We start from the raw sequence: 19,145 nt of genomic DNA, 5'->3' as shown, positions 1-19,145 counted from the left end.
TCGACGCTTAGCGGTAGCACCGATAGTCCGACCCACCGCCACATGTACATTATCACCGACCACGCGATTCATTTTTTGTTTTCTTTCTGTTGCCCCTCACCCGACCACTAACCGATTCTGCCGCTATCCTCTGTTAGGAATGTCGCGAGAGAGTCAAGTCGCTCCAGAGCAAAGTTCAGGCGCGGAACGAGAGAATCAAACTGATAGTGCAGCGCGGCGGCCCGGACGCCGACCCGCTGCGGGACGCGTAGCCCGACGGCGACGGCCTAGCTCTTAAGTCTCGATCGTCTATTCCTATTATTATAAATATTTTTTAACGATTACGAAATAAACGTACTCGACATCGCAATCACGGCCGTTTCCTTTCACGAACCTCAGCTTTCATCAACCATTCGTAACACCGAACCCACTCTAAAACTTGTATGTCCGTACTTGCGTATCAGGAGGTCGTGCGGCGTATCGAAGAGCTGACGCGCAGCATCTACGAGCTCGACCCGTACTTCGGCGCGCCCGGCGAGGAAGACCCGGCCGCCACTCTGGCCATGCTCGTGTCGAGCGGCGACCGCGCGCGCGCCAGCCGGCGCCCGCGCACGCCCGAGCGGCGCGCGCTGGCCGTGCCCGTCACGCGCACGGCGCGCGCGCGCTCCCCCGCCTGGCTGCCAGGTGGCACCACCTACGCCGAGATAGTCAAGGGCGCCGGCTCGCGCTCCGCCTCGCCGGCCGAGCGCCCCGAGAGCGCCCAGATGCTCCCGATGCACAGAATGCCTCACGAGCGCGAGCCAAGGGAACGATCCTGCTCCAGAGACGCTACGCCGGAAGACACGTATCCGAGTGAAACGATCAGTGTGGTGCGACCGGTCGACGAACCGGTCGAATGCAGTGAGCCAGTGCAAGGCTTTAGTGAAATCGTATGCGAAATAAGTGAGAGTGATGCGTTTGTGACCGACGCTGATGTTTATTATGAAACTGATACTCGTGAAATGTCTGAATATTATATGCAACCAGCGAATGAATATGGAGAAAGTGAAACCAAATCGATGCCTCCTGAGATCGAGGAGATTCAGTCCCAAATCGAAGAAGATTTAGACCTCCAAGAGAGTTGTGATAGATCAGTGAGCCCAGCGACGAAATGTCGATCTCAAGATCTGTCGTATGCAGAAATACTCGCTCTCGGCTTACGTAAACAAGCAAAGACGCAAAGTGTAACATCCTTACCAAAACCGCAAGTGGCACAAGTCGAAATGGTTAAAGAAATCGTGGTTGAAGTGGAAAAATCTCCGCCGATGCAATACGAACCAAAAACTCAACCAATAGATTCAACTAAATTAAAAACTGATAGACAAGAAAGGCCGTCTCAACGCAGTCGATCGAGGGATATGCCCAGACAGCGAAGAGCTCCGGACAAGCGTCCGACAAAGACACATGATATACAAATGTCTAAGAAGAAGAAAATTTCTAAAAAAGTTATTGAGGTTCAAGATTTTGAGGATAATGTTGAACTGATAGAAGAAGAAAAAATACCTGCGCTTGCTTCACCAATGAAAATAAAGGAAATTAGTCCTACGGTAGTTGTGACTAAAGAGAAAGAAGGCACTGAGGTTCAAAATATGAGTCCAACTATACAAAATATTTCAGAAATCGAGACGCCAATTAAAGAAAATACAGCAGAAGTTGAACAGAAAAAAAATAAGAAAAAGCATAAAGCAAAAAAAAGTAAAGATGCAGAAGACGAAATCGAGAAAGCTATCAAAGAAATTGAAGAATCTGATAAACAAAAAAAGAGAAAAGTTAAAGAAATTCGAGACAAAAGCAAAGATAGTACTTCAGAATTAAGAGGTATAATGCCCACAGCCAATATAATTGATTCAAAACCAGAGTCGAAAGAAAATGATGGGTCTACTTGTAGTAAAAGTAAAAAAAAGAAATCACATAAAACCCCACAGGATAAGACAGCAAAATCTGCTTCTGAATTTACAGTAGATAAATTATCTGTAAAAGCAGATGTGTCTACAATAGTATCTCTTGAAAATCTAATATCACCTGACGAGGAGAGCCTTCTTCAATATGAAAACTCAAAACAAGAGCCCATCGGGCTACTTACACCTGAAACAATTAACGTTGTAGGTTTTACTGACACTGTGGTAGAAGAAGACTTAAGCCATACAGAAAGTTGGACTAAATCCGCACCCAAAGAAATAATGTCTGATGACTTACTGCTTAAAACGACTTCAGTATGTGAGGCAAATATTAAAAAAACAAATATTTTATCGACTAAAATCACAGAACAGGAAAAAATTGAAAAACATAAGAAAAAACAAAAACAGAAGAAACAAGATTCCACTCAACTTTTACTTATTGATGACGAAAGTGCCAATCTAAATATATTAACACAAGAGGTTAACTTGACAAAACCTACGTCTGTAATACGTGACTCTGATGGAGCACAGTTCGATAAGTCTGATATAAATGATGATAAAATTAATTTAAAAGTTGGACCACAGGAGAAAGTTGTAAGTCATACGAAAGTAGAAAGTAAAAATGAATGTGAAAAGAAAGTAAAGTCAAAGAAAATCGACACAAAAGGTAGACAATTACCAGAAAAAAGTAATATGGATACTAATATACCAGAAGCTACATACATACAAGATAGTCCATATAAAGAAGCTAAATCTCATAAAAAGAAATCAAAAAGTAAGAAAGTCAAATGTGCTATAGAGGACGATATAGACAGAGCCTTAAAAGAAATTGAAAAGAGTGACAAAAACAAGCGAAAAACTAAGGACAAAACTCTTGAAAGTAAAGATGAACACGATGAGGAACATGGAATTGATTCTAAAGTACACAAATCCACAGTAGAGCATAAAAGCGAACAAAATATTCCAGATACTGTCAAAACTAGTATTATCACCATGGATTGGAATGCTTTGATGGCAGAAGAAGATACAGAAACCAATTTTGAACCAATCACAGAACCAGTGGAAGAATCTAAAATTAGTGATAATTCAGAGCAAATTGCTTCTGAAGTAACGATCTTATCAGAGGTACCTCTGATACCTGTTATACTAAAAGATAATAAAAATAGTGTGAATCTAAAAAATCCTGTAGAAAAAAAAATTGAACTAGAAACTACTATCAGCTCTGTAGTAGAAATGTGTCCACCACAAACAAGTACACTTCAAACAGAAAACCCCCAAGCATTGGGTTCTATAAATGAACAGAATAATAATGATAAATTCTTTATTACTGGTTCTTATAAAGAACGTGAAGTTAGCGTTGTAGAAGAAATTACTCAATATGCACCAATAGAACACGTTCCAGAAACCCGAACCATTTATCTAATAACACATGAAGAGAAAAAGCTTCCTCCTATTAGAACTGTTAAAATCTTTAGTAGTAAAAGTAATTCACTAGAAGATTCATCACATGAAGAAAATACAACATCGGCCACTGAAGATGCTGACAACGCTACTTGTAGTGTGATTGACCCCGAAGTTACAAAAAAAGAAATAGAAAGTGAAAATATAAATATTGTGGAAATGGTTGTTCAGAGTGGAGAAGTTCAAGCAAGTAACATAGATGAAGAAAATGTTGTGTTTTCTGATTCCAAACCTATAATCGAAGAAATTCGTAGAAACATTGTAGAAAAGAATAACTCAGAGAAAAAAGAAATTGAACCAGAAGATACAAATATTGTGAAAATGGTCGTTCAGAGGGAAGAAGTTAAAGCAAGTAGCACAGATAAAGAAAATGTGTTTTCTGATTCCAAACCTGTAATAGAAGAGATTTGCCGAGAGATTATTATGGAAAAGAGTAATTCAGATAAAGAAATAAATTTACTACAGGAAATGAAAGACCGATCACGAGATCTTCAAATTGTTTCTCAGAGTATTTCCATCATAAAAGACTCTAATGATATGAGTCAAGAAGAACCGAATACTGAAGATAAAATTGATGATTTACCTGTTCTGTCTGAATCTAAAGAAAGTGAAGGTGATGAAGAAATTCTTGAGCAAGCTATATTCGGATCTGTTCAGAAAAGAAAAAGACTAGTAGAAAGATATAAACCTATTCCTTACAAAGAACTTGCTGATGAGGTTAAGACTTATTCAATTGGGCTCGATTTTCAACAACTAGATTACGAATATTGTAAATTGATATTAAGTAATCGCGTAAATTCTATGAAGATCAAATTGGAAAAAAATAAATCTGAAGATCCTGAAATACAACTAGATTCGATTGAGATGATTCATGAACAAGATTTACCTCTGAGCAGAGCTGAAGGTGCAAGCTCTACTTCTATACGTGGAACCGACAATATATCTTCGAAGAAAAATCTACAGTTATCTATTATTTCAAAAGAAATTCAAGAATCAGAAAAAGATATTATCTTGGATTTTTCGAATGAAAATGACGTAAACGTCGTAGATGAAGCTAATAGTATTAATTATCAAGATATAATTGATGCTGAATATAAGTTTGCTCATTTAAAAACTTCAGAATCTATAAAAGACCCCATTGTGCAAGAAAATATATTACAGGATAGCTTAGATGCAGAAAATATCGATTTTGTTGCTGAACAAAATTACCAAAATACATCAGATTTTATCAATAATGAAAGAACAGGTTTAAAAATAACTGAGTTATCAAATTCTGAAGGAATCAGCAATACCGAAGACCGACATAACACAAAACATAATGTATGCAATGAAAATCTTAGCTATAGTTATCAAGAACTAGCAGCTGCTGAAAATATTTTAGGTACTTTAAAATCTGCGAAATTAAATAATACAAGTGAAATTTTAAAATCTAAAATGGGCAACGAAAATGAGATTCCCGATTATACATTACAAGATGCGACTCATGGAGAGAGAAAAGAAGTTGAGAAAGAAAAAACATTACAAATGTTCAGCTTTGAACCCACTCAATACAGCTATCAGCAGATTTCAGATGCAGAATGCTTATTTGGTTTAAGTAAATATCAACGAAAAACTGAAATCAAAGACGCAATACCTGAAATTAAATCAAATAGAGAAGAAATCTTAGAACAATGTATAAATGTGTCAAATTTAATTTCTGATCTAACATCTAACGCTGATATTACTAGTAATGTTTCACAATCTTTAGAAGAAACTGATACAAAAGAAAGCAATATCGATAATAATAAGGGAAAGCATACAAACCATCAAAATATATACGATCAACTTCCTTCTCAGAATTATCAAGATATAAAAGATGCAGATATCCTGTTTGCTACTATTCGATCAGAATCGAGTAAGAACAATGAAGAAGATATTACGGAATCTGGAGTAACATGGCCAGTACTTTCAAGTACTCAGTCAGATGATCAAACTTCATCATGTGTCAACAACGATGATAACGTTATAAACTATTCAGAAAATATATCAAAAAATGAATACGAAGAAGAAACTACACATGAGAACTTTACGTCATCTCAAGAGATAACATCTAGGAATAAAGACATTCTTATTGAAAAACCAAGATTTAGTTACAATGAGATAGACGATGCTGAAAAGTTGCTCATATCTTCGCGTTCCAAAACGATTTTACCTAAATCTCAAATGACTAACGAATCCAGTTTATCTCAAAAAGAAGTTACAGTGAGTAAAGAAACCTCAGAAAATAGTGTATACCCAAAATCAAATAATAAAAATCCTATTTTCGAAATACCACTTTACACTTATCATCAAGTCAGCGATGCAGAGAAACTTTATGCATCTTTTGTAAGCAGCAATAATACAAAAATTATGGAAAAATCACTCATTGATAATACCAATAGTAATACAACAGAGGTATCTGCTGATCAAACAGAGAACATTTCAAACAGAACCGAAAATATTTTGGAAGACGTTTCAAAAGATTTTCCGCACCAGGAAATCGATGATTCAGAACCTACAAGTGCCAAAGATACTCTATTAGATATTTCAGACCAGGAAAAAGTAGTGTCTCAGCTGAAAATAGAACATACTATTACTCTCATTGATCACTGCATCGTCAAGTCTGTGGAAAAACTTGACGATAAAATTGTAAATGAAAATATCGATCCAGAAAAAGCGGTCACATGTGAAATCCCATCTGTTTTAAGATTAGACGATATTAATGAATCACTTGTGCCCATTGTATTTAGTAGTTCTATGAAAAATGAAGAAGCATCGTTAAAACAACAAACTGAAAAATGTCCAACTGCAGAATCTCTTGTGGATGAACCATTCTCAATAAAAGACGATGATGATGAATTTGTATTGATTGAATGTGATAAAACAAAATCAGGTTCATTTATAACAACATACGACGATGATTTTGTGGAAGATGCAATAAAGTTAATTGATGAAACAATTGAAGATGTCACGCACACATCTATAAATAGGGATGTTGAACAAGATAAAATAGTTGTAGTTTCTGAAACTTCTCAATCTATTAATGTATCTGCAGATCAAAGTACAAATGCCCCTCAAAACATCCATGATTCAGATTTAGAAACAGATTTTGAAATAATTCCTGTAACCTCAGCATTACTACTGGAAGAACATTTGCAACAAAGTTCTGAAAATGTTGAGTTCTTAGATGAACCTGATTCTGCTTCGTCAGCACTTATAAATAATGAAAGTGTTAAATTATCTGAATCTACGCCAGAAATTTCACAACCTATTGATACGCATAAACGTCTTACTGAGATGATAAGTACGGATCCTAATCTACCGGAGCCAAATAAATTTACTTTAGAAAGTATTAACGCTGAAAATGAAACCGTTACTAACAAAGATTTTAATGCAACTGACGCAGATGCTAACACAACGCGCCCTGAAAAATCGCCCATACATAGTTTGCATGATCTCCTTCCCGAAATTGATTCCATTCCTGAATTCAAACCTTCATTTACAAATACAGTTTTGTACTCTAATCTATCAGCTGATGCACCTGAATTTAGACCATCTTATATGTATAAATCTATTGAAATAGCTCAGAGTGACGGTACGTTACCTGCTTGTGTAAATGCCAAACAAGAAAATTGTAAAGAAAAGGAAGAGACACAAACTGGGCCCGATGAGGTTTTAAAGAGTGTAGCTAAATCAGAGTCTCTATCACCAATAGAAGATATAACGGGCCTACCATCTTATTCGTCAGTATTGACAAAAAGCAAAAAGCAACAAAAAGAATCCCAGGATCAAGCAGTAGAAAATATCGATTCTAATACTAAGCATGATATAGAGGTTTGTCAAGGCGATCAAAAAGAGCCAAAATCAAAGAAAACCAAAAAGAAGAAAAAAGATCAAGACAAAAAGAATACAGCCATTACAAATATTCCTAGCAAAGAGTGTATTATGTCTGATATTCCGCACGAAGAAAATATTTGGGCTAAGATGGCTGATGATGGAAAGTCCTATGCTGATGTTCTTGCTGAGGGTTTACTATCAATAGATGAAAACCCATCTGAAACAGTGCATACAGTCAAAAAATTGGATGATAACGAGCAAAGAATAACCATAACTATTCGCGATCAACTAAAAGAATGTGATGACATTCAAAGTTCGTGGGCTACAATTGTAGAAGAAAGTACTCATCAGCATAAACCTCCGGTTATATTAGTGGCTGAATCAGACAATGATAATCAAAACGTGGGTGTTCAAATTGATGCTGATGGGTTTATAACAGTAGACAGACACCGGAGATCTAGATCAAGGTCTAGATCCCGAGATACTCGATCCATGTCAGCGTCAACACCTACGTCACTGCCACGGGATAAATCTGAAAACAAATTTGATGCTTTAGCAAAAACTTTGAAACCGGAATATGAATCTGTTGAAAGCACACCGTCTAAATCAGAAAAAGATAAAACCAAAAAGAGCAAAAAGAATCGTTCTTCTAAGTCACGAGAAAAAGAAATGACGTCTCAACCAATACCTTTTACTCAAAGTACTTCGGATGAAGAAAAACAGCCCATTAAAAAAGATAAAAAGAAAAAATCTAAAGCAAAAGATAACGCAAACAAAGCTATCGAGAGTACATTTATTCAAGAAGTAGAAGAACAAAAACCTTCAGAAAAGAAAGATATAATACAAGAGCCACGAGAATCTTCAAACCAAAAAAAGAAAAAGAAGAGAGATAAGAAAAATGAAACAAAATTTGTCGATATTTCAGATACTACTTCCTCAAAAGATGTAACTTCGTTAGAACAAGAAAGTTCAGAATTTGCACCTGAGTCCTTAAAAATAGTAAGAACGCCAATGTCAACACCGGAATCACTACAAACGCCGGTCAAAGATAGATTTTATGCCGAAGCTCAATATTGGAAAATTGATCCATCTGGATTAGACGACTTAATAAATCAAACTGAAGTTTTAACTGTTGAATTAGTGGATGATGCTGATACCAAAGAATCAAAATCTTCTTTGGAGGAAGTTCATGTAGATCACAAACAAACTATTATTGACGTATTAAATGTTGAAAAACAAAATCCAAGTAAAGAAATTGAAGCTTTTCGAATCAAGGATGATAAAATATCAGAGGAACAATCGCTTGAAAGTAAAATGGCAGATTTACAGAGAGAAATTGAAGAAATGTTATTACCTGAAAATGATAAGTCCGGCACAAGTGACGAAATATCCATGGAGCTAGCCGAGACAAATGTATCTTTTGAAGATGATGAATTGTTTGATAACATGAGCCCTTTACTTGCGTCGCCTGAGCCTGATGAGGCTAATGAGCTAACCAAGACAAATGTTTTTATCAAAAAAGTTGTACCTGTTGATGATGAAAATCGTTTGAATGAGTCTAAACTATCATCACCACATAAGTCTGATGAAATCACTGAAGCCAATGTTTCTACTGAACTAGGTGTAGTAGAAGATTATGAAATGTTTGGTGATGATGATGATTATGAGGCTAACGAGCTAGCTAAGACAAATGTTTTTGTCAAAGATATTGTATCAGTTGATGCAGAAAATCCTCTGAATGAGTCCAAACTATCATCACCACTCAAGTCTGATGAAATTGTCGAAGCTATTGTTTCTACTGTAGTAGGTGTAGTAGAAGATGATGAAATATTTGGTAGTATGAGTCCTTTGCTTGCATCGCCTGAACTCGATAAGTCTAATGAGCTAGCTGAGGCCAACGTTTCTATCAAAAAAGATGAATTGGTTGAAGATGAAAATCCTCTGAATAAGTCTAACCTATTCTTACCACCCAAGTCTAATGAAATTACTGAAGATATAGTTTCTAATGAAGTAGCTGTAGTAGAAGATGATGAAATGTTTGGTAATATGAGTCCTTTGCTTGCATCACCTGAACCTGAGTTTAATAGGCTAGCCGAGACAGAAGTTCTTTTCAAAAAAGATACTTCAGTTCATGATGAAGAATCTCTGAATGAGTCTAAATTATTATCATCGCTCAAGTCTGATGAAATTACCGAAGCCTATGTTTCCACTGAAGTTGGTGAAGTTTTTATCAATTTGCCTCCCACAGTCATATCCTCAAAAGTAGATGAATCTCTAAAGGATAGCATGTTAATTGCAAGTAGCGTATCCACGGATGAAGATGAAATGTTTGAAAATATGAGTCCATTACTTGCTTCACCAGTAGCAGAAAAAAAGTTACTAGCTACAGAAACAGATAAGTTTACAGAAAAGAATGTGTCTGTGAAAGGGGATAAAACGTTTGATAGTATGACTCCTTATCTTGAGTCAGCGATCTCACAAAAATTGATAGAACACTCCAGCAATACGATGATATCAGATGAAACCACAAATTTAGTTGTAGATGATCACATTATTGTCCGTATGATTGATTCTGTATTAGAAGATTCAGATGGAAGCTCAACTGGGAAAGAAATTTTTGTCAAACAGAATACACCATCAATATTAGATATCTCCAACAAGCATGCAAACGATTTTGAACCCTCATTTACTAACGCAGATAAACATTCTACTAACACATTATCTAACTTAAAGCCGGATAATTTCTGGCTTGATAAATCAGCAAAGGTTGATTCGGAAAAATCTCTAGGTGAACAAAATAGTTTCGATTTTGTTGAAACGGCCGCTCTAGATAGGCTTGCACAAAAAAATGGAGAATGCGTAAAATTAGAAAATAATCTCAACCACGATAAATCATTTTGGCTTGAAAAACATATTTATCATGACGCCGAGTGTCAGTATTTTACATCCATCGCAAATAAGTACAAAAATACGATAAATGATCAAACCGAAACTGAAATCAAAGATCAAAACGATAAAGACCGTGACCCTGGTAGTGGTTCTGGCCACTCTTCTGATGAAGAAGAAAAAAATCAGCGCCAGTCAAATGGCTCGCTTTCGGATTCCAATTACATTTCCATGGATCTTCCGGGTGGAATATGTAGTTGGAAAGATCAGAGCTCATATTTGAGTTTAGAAACCACCAACGATTCGTTGACGGGTCTAATTAGCGAGGACACGCCCCGATTAGGTTTTGATATCCCAGAGGATACACTAACAGCCCCATCCCTCGAGCCCGACACCCAACCCACCCCCAAGCAGGAGCAGCCTCGCGAACAGAAGATCCGGAAGGCAGCCAAGGTGACTGAGCTACAGTCGTATTGTAAAACATTACACTTTTTAATTTACGTTTGGCATGATATTCTCACAAAATTTTTAATTTCACTGATTACAAAAATATGTATTGTATATTGTTGTCGTCTGCCAAATCTGCCGATCGTCTTGTAGTCGCGAAATCCGGCAAGATGTCGCTTTTGATTCTAGGCATTTTAAATGCTGCTTTCAACTATTGAGTATTTCGTAATATTTACTGCGCTATCCACGAATCTAGTCATGTCTAGTCAGCATAGAAGCATGAATTAATATTTTAATTTGTTTTGATGAAATAAACATTGTAATAAAATATTGCTAAGCTTGTTTTATTTAAACGACTCGTTATTTTGATTTAATACCCTTGAAGTAGATTCAATGTAATTATTTGAGAAATTTTACTTCTACAAGACGAAAGACAGTAACGACGCTTTCATTGTATTTTAGATGCTTCTTTGGGCTTAAAATTACACAGTCACAACTATAGATTACACTTGAAATTTGTGATTATTTGACAAGGTTGCCAATACCTAATTGGAATCCTTATTCAAGAATTCGTAGACCAAAAGGAATTCTACTGAAATTCCCGATTTTAAGAAGTCAAACAGAGGTACATACGAATTGTTTGATTTAAAGTTCATGTTTTTGTTTGTTACGTTATTTGCTAACTGTGTTGATGAGATTGTAGTGTTATTTATGTTCCGTATCGATTTATTTCATCGCTTTTATTGTAATATGAACAAAAGCTTCTCAATATTGCACACAGGTTGCACAAAGTATATCAAAATGTATTATTTCTGTTTTAGATTCATAGTTTCTTATACCTTGTTTTTGTTAATAAGATAATTTTGAAATGAATTTCATCTTTGACTATAAAAAATTTATACGGAATAATTTTTGAAAATGTTTTGAGATCCAAATCGGCTAACTCATCGATGCGGAATGTTTTTAAGTTTTAAGCCTAAATGATGTTTAACAGAATGATTCCCCACGAATGCTAAATTGTGAACCAAGCATGTCATGCCAACAATTAATTTATTTTAAGTGTTGTTTTCGATGTTTCGATGTTTTCCTTTTAAAATCGAAATTAGGAACTATTTGAACTTAATTAAAACTCTCAAAGCATTCATTCATCCATTTAAGATCGACGCAAGTAGTTCCTATTTTCGATTTTAATTTTCGCATATTGGAATGCTGTTTTACACCCTTACCTACCGCTTGTAACACACGGATGCCAAAATAGATTTTGCTGGCGATTGCGTCAGACGTCTTAAAGCTTTTGAGACTAATAAAACTCTAAATTAAAGTAACAATATTAGTAATTTAACGAAACCATAATTTGACAGTCGAAATTTAATGACTTGTCTTTAATTTTTTGATAGACGTTGATGATGAAAGGTCAGTTAAAATCAGTAGAGTTAATAACATAGAAGTAGCTCTGGTATAAATAGTATCAAAATCTATTTTGGCTCTTGTCAATCATTTGGACTATGCATTAAGTGTGGCTAATATAGAGGTGTGTTCTCAGGATGACTTGTCTAACGATATTGAAACGCTGCTCGAAGAAGTCAAAATAGTACAAGCGAATCTGTCAGATCTTCCGGACGAGAGTCTCGACGCGATGGAGGCAGGCCTGACGGTGAGTTTCATTGTATATAATCCATTTTACATACAGCTTTATACATTTATGGGTTAATCACATAATACATCAGATTTTTAATGTTTTAAAGTCGCTTGCGCCAGTGGCAGAGTTATCCCTAGGTAGGTAAAAGGTTTGAATTATGGCCATTCATATGGCCAAGGAAGTTGTAGCCTTGAATTAAGTTTTCAAGGAAACAAACTCGTCATTAAAGTTGGGTTGGGCATTTATCTGTCAAATATATTTTGATAACTTCATAGTTTGCTAAATTATAGTTCGTCACGCCAACCTTATAAACTGATAAAATTAACGCCATATTTTGCTAACGCAAAAACGACTTTGCTTACGTGAAAATATACACAACTCAGTAGTCTTATGTCACTGCAAGTTGATTGACGTGACATGTGCGTTTGCGTAAATCTATCTTATTGATATCTTGGTTTGACATCTCTATGTATGTACTTAGTAGATGATTGGCAGATTAACGTAACTCCAGTGTCACGTTTTTTACTTGATTTAGCACCCTGCGTTCAGGAAATTTCTCCATATAACCCTTTATATATATATACTACATATTTAGATTAAAAATAAAATTGTGATGGGTAGATGCAAATTATATATTTAACAAAAATGACTTAAAATTTACTGGACTAGGAAAACCAGTAGGAACTTTTTGATTTTCCAGGATAAAAAGTTGAGTAAGCCCATCTTTGGGATGCTAAGCCAAGCTATTTTTCATCAAACTCTATTAAACGGATGCCCCGTGAAAAGATAACCGACAGACAGATAGATAGATCGACAGAGCAGACAGATAGGCGCACTGTCGCATTTATAATCACACTTCACACTATAATAATATTATAAAGGCGAAAGTTTGTATGTGTGTGTGTGTGTGTGTATGTTTGTTACTCCTTCACGCAAAAACTACTGGACGGATTTGTCTGAAATTTAGAATGGAGATAGATTATACCCTGGATTAGCACATAGGCTACTTTTTATCCCGGAAAATCAAAGAGTTCCCACGGGATTTTTAAAAAACCTTCATCCACGCGAACGAAGTCGCGGGCACCAGCTAGTTAAATAATAATAATAATTCAGTATCGTCGAAAATTTCAATGTTTTACCGAAGTAACATATTATAGTTTATTTTAATGTAGGACAGGCATTCAACTTGTGCCTGTGAGCCACTGTCGAAGTAGTCACTATTCTGGTCCACGCTATTTGGGTCTCGGAACATGCAGCTTTCATATTATCTGACGTAACTAATGATGATCTTGTTATAACGCCATAAATTACAGTTAAATACTCTTGCTATTATATTTGATTTATATTGGGATCTGTGAAAGGTATGATCGATCCCTCAATTATATCGATAACTCTTTATTACCTCGGTACTTAATTTAATAAAATGTTTAATTGATTCAATTTATTCAAAATATAAATAAAATCAAAATCATATAATTGATAAGTCATAATTTAATTGATACGTTAAAAACACGACTGTCATGCCAAAAAACATAATTAATAATAATTCAAATAGAAAACCAGAACTTAAATATACAAGTGTAAATTAAAAATTTATAACACCCCCGACGATCCAAAGTATTTGAGTTTTCCAAAACATCATTTTCAAATAAATAATTATGTATTTAGGCAACGTCCATCTTGACAGCTTGACATTTGTCTATTGACATAATATTAAGAACCTAACGGTTATCTAACCTTCTTTTCTACAAGAAAACTAGAAAAGAGCTGATAACTCTTAAACGGCTGAACCAAGTTTTTTGGATTATAGCTAAGAACACTCTCGATCAAGCCACCTTTCAAACAAAAAAAACTAAATTAAAATCGGTTCATTCGTTTAGGCGCTACGATGCCACAGACAGATACACAGATACACAGATATACAGACACACAGATACACACGTCAAACTTATAACACCCCTCTTTTTGGGTCGGGGGTTAAAAAGTAATCAACTTTCACATGAAAATGGTGCCATACAGCGGCCATATTGTTTTTTTTTTTTCAAAAATTTATAGCCAGTGTCACTCGGAAGGACTCCACCGATATACCCCATACATCTAAATCTGTTCAGACATTTAGAAGTTATGGTGGAATAAAGAAACTCACACACATGAACCCGGAAATCATTACGGTTGTTGACTCAAAATGATAAACGCCCACTGAGATTTTTGTCTCTGTCATTCGTATGGGATTACGTAAGAGAGAAAGCCCTATACTAACTTCTTTATTTCTATATTATAGTAGATATATAATTTCATAGGCATGTTACTGTCACCAACAGCTGTGATTTTGCCGTTTCATTCGACATCATGCTACACACCATAAAGATATTTTAAGACTAGGTCCATGCTACACACTCAAAGCCTCTATGTAAACAAAACTAGAATCCATCTTTGTCTTACGTCAGATACCTAAATAACTTTGTTCACTACCATCGTCTGGCTAAAAATGTTTATTTCCTGTACATATTATATCTTCCGAACCTTCAAAAGCAGCGTTGGACTTAAACAAACTATGTTTAGAGTTCCGTACCTCAAAAGGAAAAAACTAACCCTTATACGACTGTCCGTCTGTCCGTGTGTCGTGTCTGTCAAGAAAATTTATAGAATACTTCCCGTTGACCTAGAACCATGAAAGACAAGTAGGTAGTTCTCATAGAACAAGTAAAGGAAAAAGTTCAAAAACCGTGAATTTGTGGTTAAATCACATAAAAATTTAAATATGTTCATGAGCAAATAATAAATTAGTATTTTCAGTTTCAAAGTAAGATACCAAGTCGCGTATCATATATGAAAGAGCTTTACCTGTACATTCTAAAACAGATTTTTATTTATTTTTATGCATAACAGTTTTTGATTTATCGTGCGAAATGTCGAAAAACACCCGCATACGGAACCCTCGGTACGCAAATCTTACTCGAACTTGGCCGGTTTTTTTTGGTCAATTTCCATACATGTATTAGTATTGTTTGTAGGTAATGATAAGTAGGTGTACATATTGTACATATTATTATGATTTATTACATATACATATATTTAGTTTTGTTTAAGGGTAAATAATAGTTTATAGTTTTCTAAGTAGGTATGATTTAAGAGAGCTATGGAGTAAGCAATACCGCCAAACAAATACTCTTTCAATTAAGAAACTCATCTTTATGTGAAATCGGTTAGATAGGGAGAAGTCTTAAGGTACATTTACACTGAAGTGGAGCAGAGAGAAGTCAGTTGACGAATCAGACTAGTGACGGATGACGTGATAATTTTACCTAACGAATCTCTACTCCACGAGAAAAATAATCATGTAATCTATCAATTATTGATTGGTCTGCCAAACACAACTCCGCGCATCTCCGCTTTGGTGGATACCGGACCTAATATTATCGTAAATAAAGGTATGACCGGCCTTTTGTTATAATTTTAGACAATTACGAGATAACCCCATGATAGCTATGACTCTATGTCATTGCCATATGCATTTTACTCACACTATGATGTCATCCACAGTACTAGCTTACGTTACGAAATGGATAAATATATTATTGTATGTTTTGTTTGGCACTCCTCAGTAGGGCAGTGGTACGCGGTACGGCTGGGCCCCGAATCGAATAAACGAATCGAGATATCGATTTTAATAACGATCGATTTTTACGAATATAATCGATTTTATCAAGTGTCGTTTTGTGATTTGTGCGATCGTTTCGTGTTACGGATTTTTACTGGTGGGGATAGTAAGTAAATATTGACATTAAAAATTTTGTGGTTATCGATTTGGGATGGATCCTGGATGTAACGGTAGAACTTACCTAGCTCTTCCAGATTTAAATTGCGCTCTCCAGTCCTAAGTTAGGTATTATTAGAATCTAATATTTTAGGTAGAAGTTTCTGCCATGACTTCATCCACGTGGACTTAATTTGTTTTACCGTAGACTTTGAATACACGTACTTGTAGGCGGTTCTTATGACTCATAACAAAATTTTCAAAATTTTAAAAAACCCCGACACATTTTTATTAGAATTTGGCTGGACACTAATTTGTATTGGTCGGATAGTAATAACCGGTCTAATAAGAAAACTAGAAAAGAGCTTAGGTATAACTTTCAAACGGCTGAACCGACTTTCTTGGATTATAGCTAAAAACACTCTCGATCAAGCCACCTTCCAAACAAAAAAAAACTAAATTAAAATCGGTTCATTCGTTTAGGAGCTATGATGCCACAGATAGATACACAGATATACACGTCAAACATATAACACCCCTCATTTTTTGGGTCGGAGGTTAAAAAGTAACCTTAAAGTCTGTCTCAATATAATCCAAACAAGTGGTAATTACATAAAAACTGGCCAAGTGCGAGTTGGACTCGCACACAAAGCTCCATACCATTGCACAAGATATATCTAACCTATTGTACTTTTTAATTTGCATGGCAGGCATTTTAAATTTTTCATTATTTGTTGTTATGGCGGCAATAGAAATACACTCTGTGAAAATTTCAACTCTCTACCTAAAACGGTTCATGAGATACAGCCCGCTGACAGACAGACGGACGGATGGACGGACAGCGGAGTCTTAGCAATAGGGTCCCGTGGGCATCCTTCGGGTAAACCTACCCGAAGGCTGCCAAAAAATTTAGCCTATCTTTATCCGTGTCCAGCATACAAGCTATCATTTGTACCAAACAGATGATGCTCGCAACTTTGTCGTTGTGGATTTAGGTTTTTAAAAATCCTTTTTGAAATCTTTGATTTTCCGTAGCGAAAAGTATCTAGCTCATATCCTTCCCCGGGATACAAGCTATCCTGTACTAAACAAACGTCAAAATCGGTTAAACGGATGGGTCGAAAAGCTAGCAGACAGACACTTTCGCTTTTATAGGTATTAAGTATGGATAATATGGATGGATGGTAATGATAGGTTCACTTAACGTTTTGTGCGATGAGGTCATGCATATCGAATAAATCTAAAAGCATATTCATAGATATTTTAATGAACCGCAATTACTTTATTATGGCACGCTTAAATCTTAATGGAAAGAAGCTATTAAACTATAAAAGAGTTCGATATGAGATCAGCGATACTTTTAGATTTCACTTTTCAATGAGCAATTTATTTAGGTAGTATCAGAGAATGCCAAAGCATAGAAATATTGCGTACGCTCCATTATAGCGTAACGAAATCCCTTCCGTGGTGCATAATATATTATAATTACTCCACCGCAAGTGTGTCCAATTTGATTGTAATTCCGTAAAATATGTCAATTTCAGTCGCCCAAAAATTGATTATTTTTACGCTAATTTAATTAGTTGAACTTACTTGTCATAATAGATGAGTTTGAGGCCCATATTATTATGTCTGAATGACAATAATTGTTAGAAACGAAACACGGTTTCTATGCTTTGTCGTTCACTGGTTAGGTAGGATGTATTTAGATAATAATAAGCTTTTAGTTTTGAATCTTAAATGCACAAATCATATCCGATTATTTATAGCATCGAATCAAAGCCTCTATTATTTAACATTTTATTTAAATTTGATGATTTGGTACTATACCATAATAGGTAGGTATATTCTTAGAATTAAACTCCGTGAAATAGGTTTCAGGTAAATAATATCACTGAAAAAGTCAATGATATAATTCTAATGAGGTACGTTTTATCATGCAACTGGTGAATCAAAATATCCTTAAAATAGCCTCTGACATAATGTTATTACAAGTCAAACATCCTCTTATCAAGTAAGTCGGTACCTACGAGATGAATGCTACTCAGTCATAATTAATGATGACTAGCTGATGCCCATGTCTTCGTCCGCGTCGATTTAGATTTTTAAAAATCCCGTGAGAATTCTTTGATTTTCCGGGATAAAAAGTAGCCTATCTCTCTCTCAAAATCCTTAAATATATCTATGCAAAAAACACGTCGATGTTGCGCCGCGTTGCGAGGTGATTGAAGGGCAACCCAACAAACAAATACATTTTCGCATTTATCATATTATTATGGGTAGTGATTACTTAATCATTTTGCAGATCTAATTAGTATGTTGCGAAGCTGAAGGAGCAATGAGCGGGGCACATAGTTCGAAGGCCGATAAACGTAGAGGCTTTAAAGTGTTAGAATAGCGATCTCTCCAGATCAGTTAGCAGACCTCCACTATACCTATGGACAGACGACATCAAACAGGTCGTAATCAAACAAATCGTAGTCATGGGCCATGGCGTTTGGGTCCCTACAAAATACCTATGTCCAGAGATGGACGCTGATCGCTTGGCGATGATGACGATATGACTACGCTTTTAGGAAAACGATAAGCCCGAAATATGTTATTTTCCTTTTATTTTAGTTTATTTTAAACTTTGATGTGGGGTTTTTAAAGGGGGAAATAAACAAAGTCCTCAAAAGCTGGTGATATAATGGCGGCGTTAATTTGCTATTAGCTGCTCAGCTTGCTCATTTTTCTCACTATAAGGTTCGGTATCCACTTAAGCGGTGCGTAGCGGAGATATATTCAGCAGATCAATCAGATTATGGATAGATGATGTGATCATGATAATTTTTCACGTCATCTCTCAACAACCTAATTGGTCTCTAATACCGGTTATAGATCTAGAACTATCTTTGTCCCATATATTTTTTTAACCAATCACATAAACATTACAGGAGGGCATATCGATTCTAGTCAAGTGTGAAGAGGCATCGGTGTTACTGGAGCAGAAGGTCATGGAGTTCCGCCAGGAAGCGGAAGCACAGGCGCTGCTCAAGGAGTTAGTGCTGATCAAGGCGAGGATAGCGAAGCTGTTGCTGCAGGCGCGCCAGGGTCTGACCACCATCCAGGTAAGCAAGGTAACTTGGATTTATGTCTTACTACTTACCTAAATATCTTAATTTCGGTATTAAATAAACTTCAT

At 35.8% G+C, this 19,145-nt stretch overlaps 1 protein-coding gene across 9 annotated transcripts in view; it reads left to right on the top strand.

The window, feature by feature from the left end:
- Positions 1-19,145, top strand: part of LOC123869376 (nesprin-1) — a 186,773-nt gene that overhangs the window by 125,611 nt on the left and 42,017 nt on the right. For 5 of the 9 annotated variants that reach the window (XM_045912259.1, XM_045912261.1, XM_045912262.1 and 2 more), the window contains 3 exons: positions 444-10,571; positions 12,109-12,219; positions 18,898-19,080. In XM_045912259.1, the coding sequence (XP_045768215.1) occupies positions 444-10,571; positions 12,109-12,219; positions 18,898-19,080 (10,422 nt within the window). The remainder of the gene's footprint in view (positions 1-443; positions 10,572-12,108; positions 12,220-18,897; positions 19,081-19,145) is intronic. The other 4 variants (XM_045912266.1, XM_045912258.1, XM_045912263.1 and 1 more) reach the window with 3 other exon arrangements.

The sequence above is a fragment of the Maniola jurtina genome, chromosome 11, assembly GCF_905333055.1.
Source record: "Maniola jurtina chromosome 11, ilManJurt1.1, whole genome shotgun sequence".
Classification (NCBI taxonomy): Eukaryota; Metazoa; Arthropoda; class Insecta; order Lepidoptera; family Nymphalidae; genus Maniola; species Maniola jurtina.
The sequence above is the reverse complement of the archived record's forward strand: the minus strand, read 5'-3'. Positions and strand labels throughout refer to the sequence as shown.